Here is a 16,429-nt window from a genome sequence, read left to right on the forward strand (position 1 = left end):
TTGCTATTGTTTGCATGTTTCCTGTTTATATAGCAGATTATACTATGTCAGCACAGGGAGGTGTTTAATTAGGTGGGGGAGCAAATTCAGCCTTATATATCCATAGAAGGAAAGCTCAGGGAATCACACTTGGTATCCAACATGACGGCGACATACCTTTTATCTGCTTTGGTAGTTGTACTTTGTATCACATCTAATGGTAAGTGTAACATCATCACCATCATCATCATCCAAATGATAATAAGGAGTATTCTAGTATCTAACAGCAGTTGTATAATACAGTATATTGGGGTTTCAAGTTCTAGTCACATAATGACTCAGATCCCTATGTGTGTATTGATAGAATAGGGCATAACAAAATTATACTTGCCTACCTGACCCTCTCCATGAGGGAGAAAATGCTCTGTTCCTGGACTTTCCTGGTAATATATGATTGCCATCACCGGTGGTGAAACACCTTTCTTATCAATTAACTAGCTCACCACAGGTGATGGCAATCCTACATAACCAGGAAAGTCCAGGAACAGAGCATTTTCTCCCTCATGGAGAGGGTCAGGTAGGCAAGTATGTCACAAATTCTACAGCAGCGCTCTAAAATAATGTACTTACCTGCTTCAATGTGCAATACAGTTTAAGTCATATTACTTGAAGCCTATTTTCAATTAAGAAATAAGGCATGATAGAGGCTAATTACATATTCATCTTAAACATTCAGTCTAATCAAGAAGATTATGTCAGCAGTTTCCACACATCATTCAGAATCAGTACTTTAATGTGTTATCATCCCATGTGGCTACACAGTGATAAATTATGGCTGAAAAATAAAAAAAACTGTACACACAGTGGCTCACCCAACTCTTTTGGCATATATCTTCTTCCAATTTAATTATTAGCAGAGTGGCAGTTGGATGTTGCTGACAAAGCTGGGAGAAGAGTTGTCACGGTCATTATAGATAAGGCCTCAGTGCAGTATTCAGATCCTTTTCATATGCTACCCTTATTTTCCACTGTATTTGCCACTCTGTTATTAATATATTACTGAGAGGTTGTTGTGATATTTGTACTCTCCATTTACTCACATATTTAGGATATACACTGTCATAAATTCAGCTACAAAAATCACCAACACATGCCATAACGGGAGGCGGTCAAGATCCCGCTGGACGGGATCCCGGCGGTCGAAATATCGACGCTGGAATCCCGACCAGCACAATCCCGACATATTCTCCCTCCGTGGTTGTTCACAACACCCATAGAGGGAGAATATCATAGTGTGTCGAGTGTAGCGAGGCACCGTGCCCACAGCGTGGCGAGCGAAGCGAGCCCGCAAGGGGCCACTTTCCGCTCGCCACCCCTGTCGGGATTGTGTGGTCGGGATTCCGGCGTCAGTATTTCGACCGCCGGGATCCCGTCCAGCGGGATTTAGTACTGATCCCGCCATAACCATAGTCAGTACTATTTTATAAATAGGGCATTCTCCCTGGGCACACACAACCAGGCTTTGCGACAGGGAGAACTAGGGGCATATTTGTACCAGGCCCCCAAGGTTTTCGTTTATTGGGACAATACACCACTCCGCTGATTCCTGAAAAGCAGATGAGCTGTGTGCAGGAAGAGGAGTAGCCAGAAGACGGTAAATCAACTATCCGAGGGATGTGGGGACTGGGGAGACAGAAGGGAGCTGGAGAGACATTGTGAGCCCGGAAAGACACTGTAGGGCTGGAGAGAGACACTGTGTAAGACAATGTGACACTAGGTAAGGCAGACCTCAAGCGACTGGCCTATACCTGATTGGGGGCCCCCAAATATGCGGGTGTACCGGGTTACAAGATACAAGATTTCTATTGCTGCTCCTGCACATAATAAGCTGTCAATCGCATTACACTCTAGGTAAACTTTATAGATAGAGGAGACAATAAATAATCCCTTGCTTAAACAGAATAATAAGCTCTCTGCTTAAAATAAAAATAGGCCTAAATAAAATTGGAAAAAAAAGCCAACAACTTTATTTAAATGCTAAGACCTTATATAGTCTTAACGTTAGCAAGTGTCTTAAAACTAGACCTTAGCACTCAGTGGCAAACGCAGGATTTGCATGGGGGGGTTTCCAGAACTGGGCGGAGCCAATCACGGGGGTGGGGACTGAGGTGACCCAGTATATGCTGGGTCCGTAAAACTAGTGTGTCTGTGTGTGTGTGTATATAGATAGATAGATAGATATATATATATATATATATCTATCTATCTATCTATCTATCTCTCTCTCTCTCTGTATATATATATATATATATATATATATATATGTATCTCTATCTATATATATATATATATATATATATATATATATATATATATATATACATACACACACACACATACATATACACGGGTGGTATTCAGTATGCCGGCGGTCGGGCTCCCGGCGACCAGCATACCGGCGCCGGGAGCCTGACCGCCGGCATACCGACACTTATTCTCCCTCGTGGAGGTCCACGCCCCCCCTGGAGGGAGAATAGAATAGTGTGGCGTGCGTAGCGCGGCGAGCGCAGCGAGCCCGCAAGGGGCTCATTTGCGCTCGGCACACTGTTGGTAAGCCGGCGGCCGGCCTCCCGGCGCCGGTATGCTGGTCGCCGGGAGATCGTAGTGAACCCATATACACATATGCATAGCATATTAAACATGCATATATATATACACACACATACAGTACACATATATATACACATGTGTGTATATATATATATATATATATATATATATCATGTGTGTGTATGTATATATATGTAGGCACATGGATATATATGTACTATAATTAAAATAAACTTTTATTGCACTTGCAAGTGCCACCAGGAAGACAGCAGGCTGCAGAGGACGCTAGACAGTCATTAATAATACTCATGCAGCTAAAAAAAAAAAAAAAAAAAAAAAAAATTTTTTTTTTTTTTTTAGTGGAGGGGGGTTTCTGGGTACTCGGAAACCCCCCCTGGGTGCGCCACTGGCACTGCAGCTGCTATGTACGTACACAACCCACCATGTCCTGCAAAACTGTGACAATGCATGATGGGATGTGTAGTTCCACAGCAGTTGGAGTGCCACAGGTTGCCCCTGTTCTTTAACACTTGACAGGGCACTGATCTAGCCTAACTTCTCAGACTCGCATTACATTTGTATCAGTGAAAATGCCTGGTTTTTTTTTAATTGCTTGTGTTGCATAACAGCCTATGGAAGCCAAAGTGGTCCTACATGGTTACTACAGTACAATTACAGGTTACAAAATTGGTAGAGGAGTTTTTTGATAAATAGCTCAACAATCGGTGGGAGCAGCTCTAGGCCAGGTTATTACAGCAATCAAAATTGTTATTCATTCTCATCCCCCCCCCCCCCTTCCTCAAAAAAAAAAAAAATTTGATCATGTTATTAACTTTATAATTAACCTTTATTTGTATTGTGGCAATATATTTACAGATAATGTTTAATCATTCACATCATTCCCTGCCTGATTGCCATAGTCTACATTATCTACCACACAGATGCTTACATTTACCTACACCAGTGTGAGAGATAACGGGAGCACCCAGACATACAAACAAGGGGAACACTGGCCCCAGCTTTGTGGCTTTGTGAGGCTGCAATTTAACAAATATGCCTTTGTGCTGCTTATTTATTCATTTATACTAAATTTATTATATACAGGGTTTTTTGTTATTTGTTAATGCATACACATCTAAGTTCTTTACACTGTACCTATGCAAATAGAATAATTTTACATATAATTAATCACACGTTTTTGTATGATACACACCTGTTTATTCAGAAACGGACTATAAATGGTTCTGTGCTTGTGACACCTGTGCTGGTACTTTTAGCACAGTGGGGGTCTATATTTAAGTCAGTACCCCAAACATAGGGGCAGATGTATTAACCTGGAGAAGGCATAAAGAAGTGATAAAGCAGTGTTAAGTGCAAGGTGATAATGCACCAGCCAATCAGCTCCTACCTGTTAATTTACATATGGGAGCTGATTGGCTGGTGTGTTTATCACCTTGCACACATCACTGGTTTATCACTTCCTTATGCCTTCTCCAGGTTAGTACATCTGCCCCATAGGTTGTTATTGTTGTTGTTATCTGTGTTTACATGTGATACTTTAATTTTTCTTTTTTCCTCATAGACTGCCGCCCCCGAGGACGAATCTTGGGTGGGGAGGAATCTGCATTACATAGTAGACCATATATGGTGTCACTGCAGGTGAATGGAACCCACCAATGTGGGGGACTGCTAATCTCTGATGAGTGGGTGCTTAGTGCAGCACATTGTGCCATTGACAGGTAAACATCTCATCATGTTATAATATAAAATACAGTGAGTGATACATCTATACATATCATAATATACATCATAGAGTTACATATAAACACATTATCCATAATCGATGAACACAGAATAAATAATGTTTCTCTTCCAGTAATAATAACACTCGTGCTGTCGTGGGGACTAACTCTCTATCCGAATCTTCTAAATTTGCTTATGATATTGAAATGCAAGTCACTCACCCGCTGTATAACAGAACTACCAGACACAACGACCTACTTCTGCTGAAGGTAAGAATTATAGTGGAGCTTTGTCATACCTGCCAACATTACCAGCATTGCAAGGCAGGGTGCGGGGCCACGATGATGCCATTCAGTGCGAATTGGACGATTGCGCGGGGGTGTGTGGATATTGGCAAATGTGCGTGGGGGGGGGGGGGGGCATCAAACTTGCCCACTGTTCCGGGAAATTTGTCCATAATTATGTTATGCTAAACAACAACAACAAATTAGCTGATCATATTCTCCCGTGGATCTGCCCCTGGCTGACGGATAAATAGCATCCCCTTGTAAGTATGATTTATTTTTGAGAAGCCATGACCCCTGCATTACCGGGGCCCAGTCTCGCTCACTGCACCCCTGCATGTGAAAGTAGATATGGTAGTCACACTTGTGTCTCTTTATAAATGGAGATGTGGGATGGGTGAGAGAAGGGGCGTGCAAACACAGACTGAGTAGTGTAAGGGTGTATTCATGTAATTGTGAATAGGTGCAGACCATTGCAAAGATGGAATACATAGTATATCCTGGTGGTCGGGATGTTGGCATTCACATGACCGAAATTGAAGATCCTGACATTGGAGGGGACAAATATTCCTACCCATCCCCTACCCTAACACCCCAGGGGGTGGTGGCTAGGGCTAACCCTCCAGGGCTGTTGGCTATGGCTAACTTGGGGGGTGGCAGCTAGAGATGAGCGGGTTCGGTTCCTCGGAATCCGAACCCGCCCGAACTTCATGTTTTTTTACACGGGTCCGAGCGACTCGGATCTTCCCGCCTTGCTCGGTTAACCCGAGCGCGCCCGAACGTCATCATGACGCTGTCGGATTCTCGCGAGGCTCGGATTCTATCGCGAGACTCGGATTCTATATAAGGAGCCGCGCGTCGCCGCCATTTTCACACGTGCATTGAGATTGATAGGGAGAGGACGTGGCTGGCGTCCTCTCCATTTAGATTAGAAGAGAGAGAGTGAGATTGAGACAGAGACACTTGATTTACTGGAGCTTAGGAGTACTAGAGAGTGCAGAGTTTACTAGTGACTGACCAGTGACCACCAGTGCAGTTTTATTTAATATAATCCGTTCTCTGCCTGAAAAAAACGATACACAGTGACTCAGTCACATACCATATCTGTGCTCAGCCCAGTGTGCTGCATCATCTATGTATAATATCTGACTGTGCTCACACAGCTTAATTGTGGGGGAGACTGGGGAGCAGTTATAGGTTATAGCAGGAGCCAGGAGTACATACATATTATTAAAATTAAACAGTGCACACTTTTGCTGCAGGCAGGAGTGCCACTGCCAGTGTGACTGACCAGTGACCTGACCACACTGACCACCAGTATAGTATACTATATTGTGATTGCCTGAAAAAGTTAAACACTCGTCGTGTGACTTGTGTGGTGTTTTTTTTTTTTATTCTATAAAAAACTCATTCTGCTGACAGACAGTGTCCAGCAGGTCCGTCATTATATAATATATACCTGTCCGGCTGCAGTAGTGATATATATATATTTTTTATATCATTATTTATCATCCAGTCGCAGCAGACACAGTACGGTAGTTCACGGCTGTAGCTACCTCTGTGTCGGCACTCGGCAGTCCATCCATAATTGTATACCACCTACCCGTGGTTTTTTTTTTCTTTCTTCTTTATACATACTACATCTCATTATCATCCAGTCTATATTAGCAGCAGACACAGTACAGTACGGTAGTCCACGGCTGTAGCTACCTCTGTGTCGGCACTCGGCAGTCCATCCATAATTGTATACCACCTACCCGTGGTTTTTTTTTTCTTTCTTCTTTATACATACTACATCTCATTATCATCCAGTCTATATTAGCAGCAGACACAGTACAGTACGGTAGTCCACGGCTGTAGCTACCTCTGTGTCGGCACTCGGCAGTCAGTCCATAATTGTATACCACCTACCCGTGGTTTTTTTTTCTTTCTTCTTTATACATACATACTACATCTCATTATCAACCAGTCTATATTAGCAGCAGACACAGTACAGTACGGTAGTCCACGGCTGTAGCAACCTCTGTGTCGGCACTCGGCAGTCCATCCATAAATGTATACCACCTACCCGTGGTTTTTTTTTTTCTTTCTTCTTTATACATACTACATCTCATTATCATCCAGTCTATATTAGCAGCAGACACAGTACAGTACGGTAGTCCGCGGCTGTAGCTACCTCTGTGTCGGCACTCGGCAGTCCATCCATAATTGTATACCACCTACCCGTGTTTTTTTTTTTCTTTCTTCTTTATACATACATACTACATCTCATTATCAACCAGTCTATATTAGCAGCAGACACAGTACAGTACGGTAGTCCACGGCTGTAGCTACCTCTGTGTCGGCACTCGGCAGTCCATCCATAATTGTATACCACCTACCCGTGGTTTTTATTCTTTCTTCTTTATACATACATACTACATCTCATTATCATCCAGTCTATATTAGCAGCAGACACAGTACAGTACGGTAGTCCACGGCTGTGGCTACCTCTGTGTCGGCACTCGGCAGTCCATTCATAATTGTATACTAGTATCCATCCATCTCCATTGTTTACCTGAGGTGCCTTTTAGTTGTGCCTATTAAAATATGGAGAACAAAAATGTTGAGGTTCCAAAATTAGGGAAAGATCAAGATCCACTTCCACCTCGTGCTGAAGCTGCTGCCACTAGTCATGGCCGAGACGATGAAATGCCAGCAACGTCGTCTGCCAAGGCCGATGCCCAATGTCATAGTACAGAGCATGTCAAATCCAAAACACCAAATATCAGTAAAAAAAGGACTCCAAAACCTAAAATAAAATTGTCGGAGGAGAAGCGTAAACTTGCCAATATGCCATTTACCACACGGAGTGGCAAGGAACGGCTGAGGCCCTGGCCTATGTTCATGGCTAGTGGTTCAGCTTCACATGAGGATGGAGGCACTCAGCCTCTCGCTAGAAAAATGAAAAGACTCAAGCTGGCAAAAGCAGTAGCACCGCAAAGAACTGTGCGTTCTTCGAAATCCCAAATCCACAAGGAGAGTCCAATTGTGTCGGTTGCGATGCCTGACCTTCCCAACACTGGACGTGAAGAGCATGCGCCTTCCACCATTTGCACGCCCCCTGCAAGTGCTGGAAGGAGCACCCGCAGTCCAGTTCCTGATAGTCAGATTGAAGATGTCAGTGTTGAAGTACACCAGGATGAGGAGGATATGGGTGTTGCTGGCGCTGGGGAGGAAATTGACCAGGAGGATTCTGATGGTGAGGTGGTTTGTTTAAGTCAGGCACCCGGGGAGACACCTGTTGTCCGTGGGAGGAATATGGCCGTTGACATGCCTGGTGAAAATACCAAAAAAATCAGCTCTTCGGTGTGGAACTATTTCAACAGAAATGCGGACAACAGGTGTCAAGCCGTGTGTTCCCTTTGTCAAGCTGTAATAAGTAGGGGTAAGGACGTTAACCACCTCGGAACATCCTCCCTTATACGTCACCTGCAGCGCATTCATAATAAGTCAGTGACAAGTTCAAAAACTTTGGGTGACAGCGGAAGCAGTCCACTGACCAGTAAATCCCTTCCTCTTGTAACCAAGCTCACGCAAACCACCCCACCAACTCCCTCAGTGTCAATTTCCTCCTTCCCCAGGAATGCCAATAGTCCTGCAGGCCATGTCACTGGCAATTCTGACGAGTCCTCTCCTGCCTGGGATTCCTCCGATGCATCCTTGCGTGTAACGCCTACTGCTGCTGGCGCTGCTGTTGTTGCTGCTGGGAGTCGATGGTCATCCCAGAGGGGAAGTCGTAAGCCCACTTGTACTACTTCCAGTAAGCAATTGACTGTTCAACAGTCCTTTGCGAGGAAGATGAAATATCACAGCAGTCATCCTGCTGCAAAGCGGATAACTGAGGCCTTGACAACTATGTTGGTGTTAGACGTGCGTCCGGTATCCGCCGTTAGTTCACAGGGAACTAGACAATTTATTGAGGCAGTGTGCCCCCGTTACCAAATACCATCTAGGTTCCACTTCTCTAGGCAGGCGATACCGAAAATGTACACGGACCTCAGAAAAAGACTCACCAGTGTCCTAAAAAATGCAGCTGGACCCAATGTCCACTTAACCACGGACATGTGGACAAGTGGAGCAGGGCAGGGTCAGGACTATATGACTGTGACAGCCCACTGGGTAGATGTATGGACTCCCGCCGCAAGAACAGCAGCGGCGGCACCAGTAGCAGCATCTCGCAAACGCCAACTCTTTCCTAGGCAGGCTACGCTTTGTATCACCGCTTTCCAGAATACGCACACAGCTGAAAACCTCTTACGGCAACTGAGGAAGATCATCGCGGAATGGCTTACCCCAATTGGACTCTCCTGTGGATTTGTGGCATCGGACAACGCCAGCAATATTGTGTGTGCATTAAATATGGGCAAATTCCAGCACGTCCCATGTTTTGCACATACCTTGAATTTGGTGGTGCAGAATTTTTTTAAAAACGACAGGGGCGTGCAAGAGATGCTGTCGGTGGCCAGAAGAATTGCGGGACACTTTCGGCGTACAGGCACCACGTACAGAAGACTGGAGCACCACCAAAAACTACTGAACCTGCCCTGCCATCATCTGAAGCAAGAAGTGGTAACGAGGTGGAATTCAACCCTCTATATGCTTCAGAGGTTGGAGGAGCAGCAAAAGGCCATTCAAGCCTATACAATTGAGCACGATATAGGAGGTGGAATGCACCTGTCTCAAGCGCAGTGGAGAATGATTTCAACGTTGTGCAAGGTTCTGATGCCCTTTGAACTTGCCACACGTGAAGTCAGTTCAGACACTGCCAGCCTGAGTCAGGTCATTCCCCTCATCAGGCTTTTGCAGAAGAAGCTGGAGACATTGAAGGAGGAGCTAACACGGAGCGATTCCGCTAGGCATGTGGGACTTGTGGATGGAGCCCTTAATTCGCTTAACAAGGATTCACGGGTGGTCAATCTGTTGAAATCAGAGCACTACATTTTGGCCACCGTGCTCGATCCTAGATTTAAAGCCTACCTTGGATCTCTCTTTCCGGCAGACACAAGTCTGCTGGGGTTGAAAGACCTGCTGGTGACAAAATTGTCAAGTCAAGCGGAACGCGACCTGTCAACATCTCCTCCTTCACATTCTCCCGCAACTGGGGGTGCGAGGAAAAGGCTCAGAATTCCGAGCCCACCCGCTGGCGGTGATGCAGGGCAGTCTGGAGCGACTGCTGATGCTGACATCTGGTCCGGACTGAAGGACCTGACAACGATTACGGACATGTCGTCTACTGTCACTGCATAGGATTCTCTCAACATTGAAAGAATGGTGGAGGATTATATGAGTGACCGCATCCAAGTAGGCACGTCACACAGTCCGTACTTATACTGGCAGGAAAAAGAGGCAATTTGGAGGCCCTTGCACAAACTGGCTTTATTCTACCTAAGTTGCCCTCCCACAAGTGTGTACTCCGAAAGAGTGTTTAGTGCCGCCGCTCACCTTGTCAGCAATCGGCGTACGAGGTTACATCCAGAAAATGTGGAGAAGATGATGTTCATTAAAATGAATTATAATCAATTCCTCCGCGGAGACATTGACCAGCAGCAATTGCCTCCACAAAGTACACAGGGAGCCGAGATGGTGGATTCCAGTGGGGACGAATTGATAATCTGTGAGGAGGGGGATGTACACGGTGATATATCGGAGGATGATGATGAGGTGGACATCTTGCCTCTGTAGAGCCAGTTTGTGCAAGGAGAGATTAATTGCTTCTTTTTTGGGGGGGGTCCAAACCAACCCGTCATATCAGTCACAGTCGTGTGGCAGACCCTGTCACTGAAATGATGGGTTGGTTAAAGTGTGCATGTCCTGTTTATACAACATAAGGGTGGGTGGGAGGGCCCAAGGACAATTCCATCTTGCACCTCTTTTTTCTTTTATTTTTCTTTGCGTCATGTGCTGTTTGGGGAGGTTTTTTTGGAAGGGCCATCCTGCGTGACACTGCAGTGCCACTCCTAGATGGGCCCGGTGTTTGTGTCGGCCACTAGGGTCGCTTATCTTACTCACACAGTCAGCTACCTCATTGCGCCTCTTTTTTTCTTTGCGTCATGTGCTGTTTGGGGAGGGTTTTTTGGAAGGGCCATCCTGCGTGACACTGCAGTGCCACTCCTAGATGGGCCCGGTGTTTGTGTCGGCCACTAGGGTCGCTTATCTTACTCACACAGTCAGCTACCTCATTGCGCCTCTTTTTTTCTTTGCGTCATGTGCTGTTTGGGGAGGGTTTTTTGGAAGGGCCATCCTGCGTGACACTGCAGTGCCACTCCTAGATGGGCCCGGTGTTTGTGTCGGCCACTAGGGTCGCTTATCTTACTCACACAGTCAGCTACCTCATTGCGCCTCTTTTTTTCTTTGCGTCATGTGCTGTTTGGGGAGGGTTTTTTGGAAGGGACATCCTGCGTGACACTGCAGTGCCACTCCTAGATGGGCCCGGTGTTTGTGTCGGCCACTAGGGTCGCTAATCTTACTCACACAGCTACCTCATTGCGCCTCTTTTTTTCTTTGCGTCATGTGCTGTTTGGGGAGGGTTTTTTGGAAGGGACATCCTGCGTGACACTGCAGTGCCACTCCTAGATGGGCCCGGTGTTTGTGTCGGCCACTAGGGTCGCTTATCTTACTCACACAGCGACCTCGGTGCAAATTTTAGGACTAAAAATAATATTGTGAGGTGTGAGGTATTCAGAATAGACTGAAAATGAGTGGAAATTATGGTTTTTGAGGTTAATAATACTTTGGGATCAAAATGACCCCCAAATTCTATGATTTAAGCTGTTTTTTAGGGTTTTTTGAAAAAAACACCCGAATCCAAAACACACCCGAATCCGACAAAAAAAATTCGGTGAGGTTTTGCCAAAACGCGGTCGAACCCAAAACACGGCCGCGGAACCGAACCCAAAACCAAAACGCAAAACCCGAAAAATTTCAGGCGCTCATCTCTAGTGGCAGCTAAGGCTAACCTCTCCTTAGTGGCCACTTTATGGGATAAAATCACAACAGGTTCTTTTCCACACAACTGCCTTACACGATTTGCTGTGCATATCACAGTTTCCTGGATAATACTGGCTTCAACAGCATGGGAATTCCCAAAGCTAAGACACTTACATATATCCCCCTGGTTACATTCGCATCAAGGTGTCTATATTTCAACAAACAGCACCACTGTATAGTCCCAATCTGACTTTTTAACCCTCATTTGTTAAGTACAAGTATTCAATATTCTGGGAGCGGTGCTGTAGCGATCCCCATCTGGATATCTCACACTCCGGTCTCTATACAGGCATACCAGTCCTCATACATACTATATGTATGCACATATAGGGGAAGAGAAACCTTCTCTGTAGTAACAATGATTTAATAAAACAACCCAAGGAGGAGGCTGCGCACTGTGTCCTGGAATGTCCCAGCTTGTAACAGGTTAGATGATCCGGCTGTAGCCTAGAGATTATGGAGTATAAATGTCTCTTCAGCAGTACAACAGTCACTACAACAGCCATAACGTGTTACTATGATATATCATTCCTATTTTATATTTGTTACAGTGTTGCATGATATATAGTTCAGCACTGTGGTCTGTTACTCTTTTTCCATTGTATATGACTCTGAGCGGTGTGTATAGGGTTGGGAAGCCTGTTTCTGACTTACAGTGACTCTTGGACCTACAGTAGCATGGGGCTGGTACGGGTGGTCTTCAGTATACCGCTGGCCGGGATCCTGGCGACCAGCATACCGGCCCCGGGATCCCGACCGCCGGCATACCGACACGTATTCTCCCTCTTGGGGGTGCCTCCCTGGAGAGAGAATAAATAGTGTGGCGAGCGCAGCGAGCCCGCAAGGGGCTCATTAAAGCTTGCCCAGCTGTCGGTATGCCGGCGGTCAGGATCCCAGTGTGGTATGCTGGCCCTTGGGATCCCGGCCGCCGGCCACGCATACTACACCCGGCTGGTGCAAGTGCCATACCAACGATGGTGGTTATGATGGTGGGTGTTTCATCAATGGCCGGCAAGGGTTTCCGCTTGCACACAGAACAACCCCCCCCCCCTTTCCCCCAATATTTAAACAGAATGTCAGATTAACATAAGGTAGACAATCAGGCTCCATGGTTGCTCGCAGCTACAGCCACTTTGCATGCGACTCAGGGGTCTATTTACTAAGCCCTGGATGCACATAAAGTGGACGGAGATAAAGTACCAGCCAATCAGCTCCTAACTGCCATGTCACAGGCTGGGTTTGAAAAATGACAGTTAGGAGCTGGTTGGCTCGTAGTTTATCTCCGGCCACTTTATCTCCACCCTAGTAAATAGACCCCTAAGAGTCAGCTCCGTGGTGTGCACAATATAAATGTCTGTTTCATAAAATAAATAATGAACTTCTGCTGTAAATCTGGGGTATATGCATCTGGTGCAGCAGTACACACAGCGTGCAATAGATTCAACTTTGCATACTCACACAATTGTAGTTTTTAAGGCATTTTTGTTCAAACGCAACATCAGCCAGAATGGCACTATTGAATTAATCTTGTGCTTTTACTGCATTTTTACTAAGGTAAAACCCAAGGTTCCACTCAGCAATACAGTGGAGCCTCTGCAATTCCAAACTGAAGATATTGTGATTCCTGGTGGTACGAAATGCCGCGTAGCTGGCTGGGGGAAGATAACACGCACAGGAAGGAGGCCAGTCATGTTACATGAGGTCATGGTCCCTATAATCAGCAATGAGATATGTAATGGCCGAGCCTACTACCAGGATAAAATAACTTCCAACTTGATGTGCGCAGGGGAGGGTAAAAAGGATTCATGTGATGTGAGTATGAAAACTTGTAACCTGTCAGTAGCCCCTCCAGGGAGTCACATATTACACTTAGAACTTTGCCACACCTTTTCTGCAACACTAGGCAGACAGATAGTTGGTATTGCCACCACACTGCCCAGGATTTTAGAAATGTAAAGGAAAACAAAATTACCTAATTTCTTTCATATGGGACATGTAACTATGTGGGTGCATTTACTACATGAAGGGGCCTGTGCGAAATATTCAGGGCCCCTAGAAATACAGAGCATTCACAGAAGGGATACGACGCATGCACAGAAGGGATACGGCTCATGCACAGAAGGGATACGGCTCATGCACAGAAGGGATACGGCTCATGCACAGAAGGGATACGGCTAATGCACAGAAGGGATATGAGGCCTAATTCAGATGTGGTTGCTCTTACGATGGCTGTCACAGTTGCAATTATATGCTAATATGGGCAGAAGATAACTTGAGTATAGGGACACCATCTGCTGTCTCATCATTTCCATTTGACGGCATATAATTGCTGATACATCAGTACCATCATTGCAAATTGGGTCATAGCGCAGAGTCTGAGTGCCTCTGTAGACACGCAGGCTGAGCTGCTCTCCAGGGACGATCACAAGTAAGATCACGACTGCTAATTTCCGCATGCCCGGAAGACGCTGTCTGAATGACCGTAACATGCCTGTGTTTACCCGACCCCTACCTGCTACATACCCTCCAACATGACCCGCCCCACTAGGTACAAAATGCTCTGTTTCTGGACTTCCCTCTTAATTTATTATTGCCATCACCTGTGAAGAAACAGCTTTCTTATACATCTTATCTAGTTCAACACAGGTGATGGAAATCATAAATTAAGAGGGAAGTCCAGAAACAGAGCATTTTGTACCTAGTGGGGCGGGTCATGTTGGAGGGTCTGCTGCTACCACCCGCAAGCTCAGTCTTCCTGTCACTCACTTTGCAACTAATTACTCACAATCACAGTTCACTAGCTGCATGTGTGCACTGTGGCTCAGATGCATGTGCTGTAAGATAATATCGACCGATATGTGTACAATAGCCGCTTTGCGACTGCATCTGAATTAGGCACTTGGCGCATACACAGAAGAGATATGGAGTATGCACAGAAAGTGACCGAGACTCTAGCACCAGTGCCATATTTCAGAAGACTATGTAACTGAGTATGTTTGTAAACATGGACTGTACTATGCATTTAGCTGTCAACCCAGATGCAGGTACATGAAAAAAAGATTAATCACCTCACATGTAGTTGCCCCATTTTCTTTTGTGTGGAAAATAATAATAATAATAATAATAATAATAATTTAATTTATATAGCGCTCTTTCTCCATTAGGACTCAAATGTCAAGTGATAAAATGCCAACTCCACTGTCACCTAAGGAAGAGGCAAACAGGCTTAGGTAGTATATACAGTGTGGATATATAATGGTAATAATTCTTACTTTTTCCATCCATCAGGGGGACTCCGGTGGACCTTTAGTATGCGATGGAGTAGCAGAAGGAATAGTGTCTACTGGTTTTAGCGTCTGTGGCAATGCCAAACGGCCTGGCATCTACACTCGCATTTTTCCCTACAAAGACTGGATTTATAACACCATGCTTAATGCCACCCTGCCCAGAACAGCAGAAGCAACAGCAGTGCTATCCAATGGTGCAAGTAGAAAAAATGTCTTACAGGCCAATGAAAATGGGGGCGTGATACACATATGACCCCAATAGTGCCAGATACACGTTGCCCCAGAGTGCCAGATACACGTTGCCTCACAGTGCCAGATACACGTTGCCTCACAGTGCCAGATACACGTTGCCTCACAGTGCCAGATACACGTTGCCTCACAGTGCCAGATACACGTTGCCTCACAGTGCCAGATACACGTTGCCTCACAGTGCCAGATACACGTTGCCTCACAGTGCCAGATATACATTGCCTCACAGTGCCAGATATACATTGCCTCACAGTGCCAGATATACATTGCCTCACAGTGCCAGATATACATTGCCTCACAGTGCCAGATATACATTGCCTCACAGTGCCAGATATACATTGCCTCACAGTGCCAGATATACATTGCCTCACAGTGCCAGATATACATTGCCTCACAGTGCCAGATATACATTGCCTCACAGTGCCAGATATACATTGCCTCACAGTGCCAGATATACATTGCCTCACAGTGCCAGATATACATTGCCTCACAGTGCCAGATACACATTACCCCACAGTGCCAGATACACAAATGCCCCCACTGTGTCAGATATACATTGCCCCCCAGTGCCAGATACAGAAGTTCCCCCACAGTGCCAGATATGCCCCCAGTGCCAGATTCAGAAATGCCCCCAGTGCCAGATACACATGTCCCCCCCAGTGCCAGATATGCCCTCAGTGTCAGATATGCCCCCAGTGCCAGATACACATGTCCCGCAGTGCCAGATATGGCCACAGTGCTAGATACACATGTCCCCCCAGTGCCAGATACACATGTCCCCGCAGTGCCAGTTATGCCCCCAGTGCCAGATACACATGTCCGCCCCCAGTGCCAGATATGCCCCAAGTGCCAGATATCCCCCAGTGCCAGATATGCTCCCAGTGCCAGGTATACATGCCCCCCAGTGCCAGATATGCCCCCAGTGCCAGGTATACATGAATCCCCCCCCCCCCACCTTCCCCTGCTGCTCACCGCTGCTGCTGTCCTGTGTGTGTGTGTCGGTGTGAGGAGAGGAGAGCGCAGCCTGCGCCTCTCCTTCCCCTCAGTCACCTGCGGGTGTCTCAGTTCAATTCAGCCCCGATCCGTGAGCCAATCAAAGCTCGCAGTCTGGCAGCCTTGGCTCTGATTGGCTCACGGGTTGCGCTGAATTGAACAGAGACACAGAGGGGCAGGAGAGGCGCAGGCTGCGCTCTCCTCCCCTCACATCAGTGGGAGCGGCGGTGAGCAGCAGAGGGAGGGTGGGACGGA

At 46.1% G+C, this 16,429-nt stretch overlaps 1 protein-coding gene across 1 annotated transcript; it reads left to right on the forward strand.

Moving 5' to 3' along the window:
• The first annotated feature begins 94 nt into the window (after positions 1-94).
• LOC134902353 (serine protease ami-like) lies at positions 95-16,208 on the forward strand. Its single transcript, XM_063914381.1, has 5 exons — positions 95-199; positions 4,172-4,328; positions 4,466-4,601; positions 13,200-13,457; positions 14,934-16,208. The coding sequence occupies exons 1-5, from the start codon at positions 142-144 to the stop codon at positions 15,183-15,185; spliced, it is 861 nt and encodes a 286-aa protein (XP_063770451.1). The 5' UTR covers positions 95-141; the 3' UTR covers positions 15,186-16,208.
• Positions 16,209-16,429: the final 221 nt, after the last annotated feature.

This window comes from Pseudophryne corroboree, chromosome 1, assembly GCF_028390025.1.
Source record: "Pseudophryne corroboree isolate aPseCor3 chromosome 1, aPseCor3.hap2, whole genome shotgun sequence".
NCBI lineage: Eukaryota > Metazoa > Chordata > Amphibia > Anura > Myobatrachidae > Pseudophryne > Pseudophryne corroboree.

Coding starts and splice junctions, on each gene's coding strand:
- LOC134902353 (XM_063914381.1), top strand. CDS start 142: ATGACGGCGACATACCTTTTATCTGCTTTGGTAGTTGTACTTTGTATC. Junction 200..4,171: donor ACTTTGTATCACATCTAATG/GTAAGTGTAACA, acceptor TTTTCCTCATAG/ACTGCCGCCCCCGAGGACGA. Junction 4,602..13,199: donor ACGACCTACTTCTGCTGAAG/GTAAGAATTATA, acceptor ATTTTTACTAAG/GTAAAACCCAAGGTTCCACT.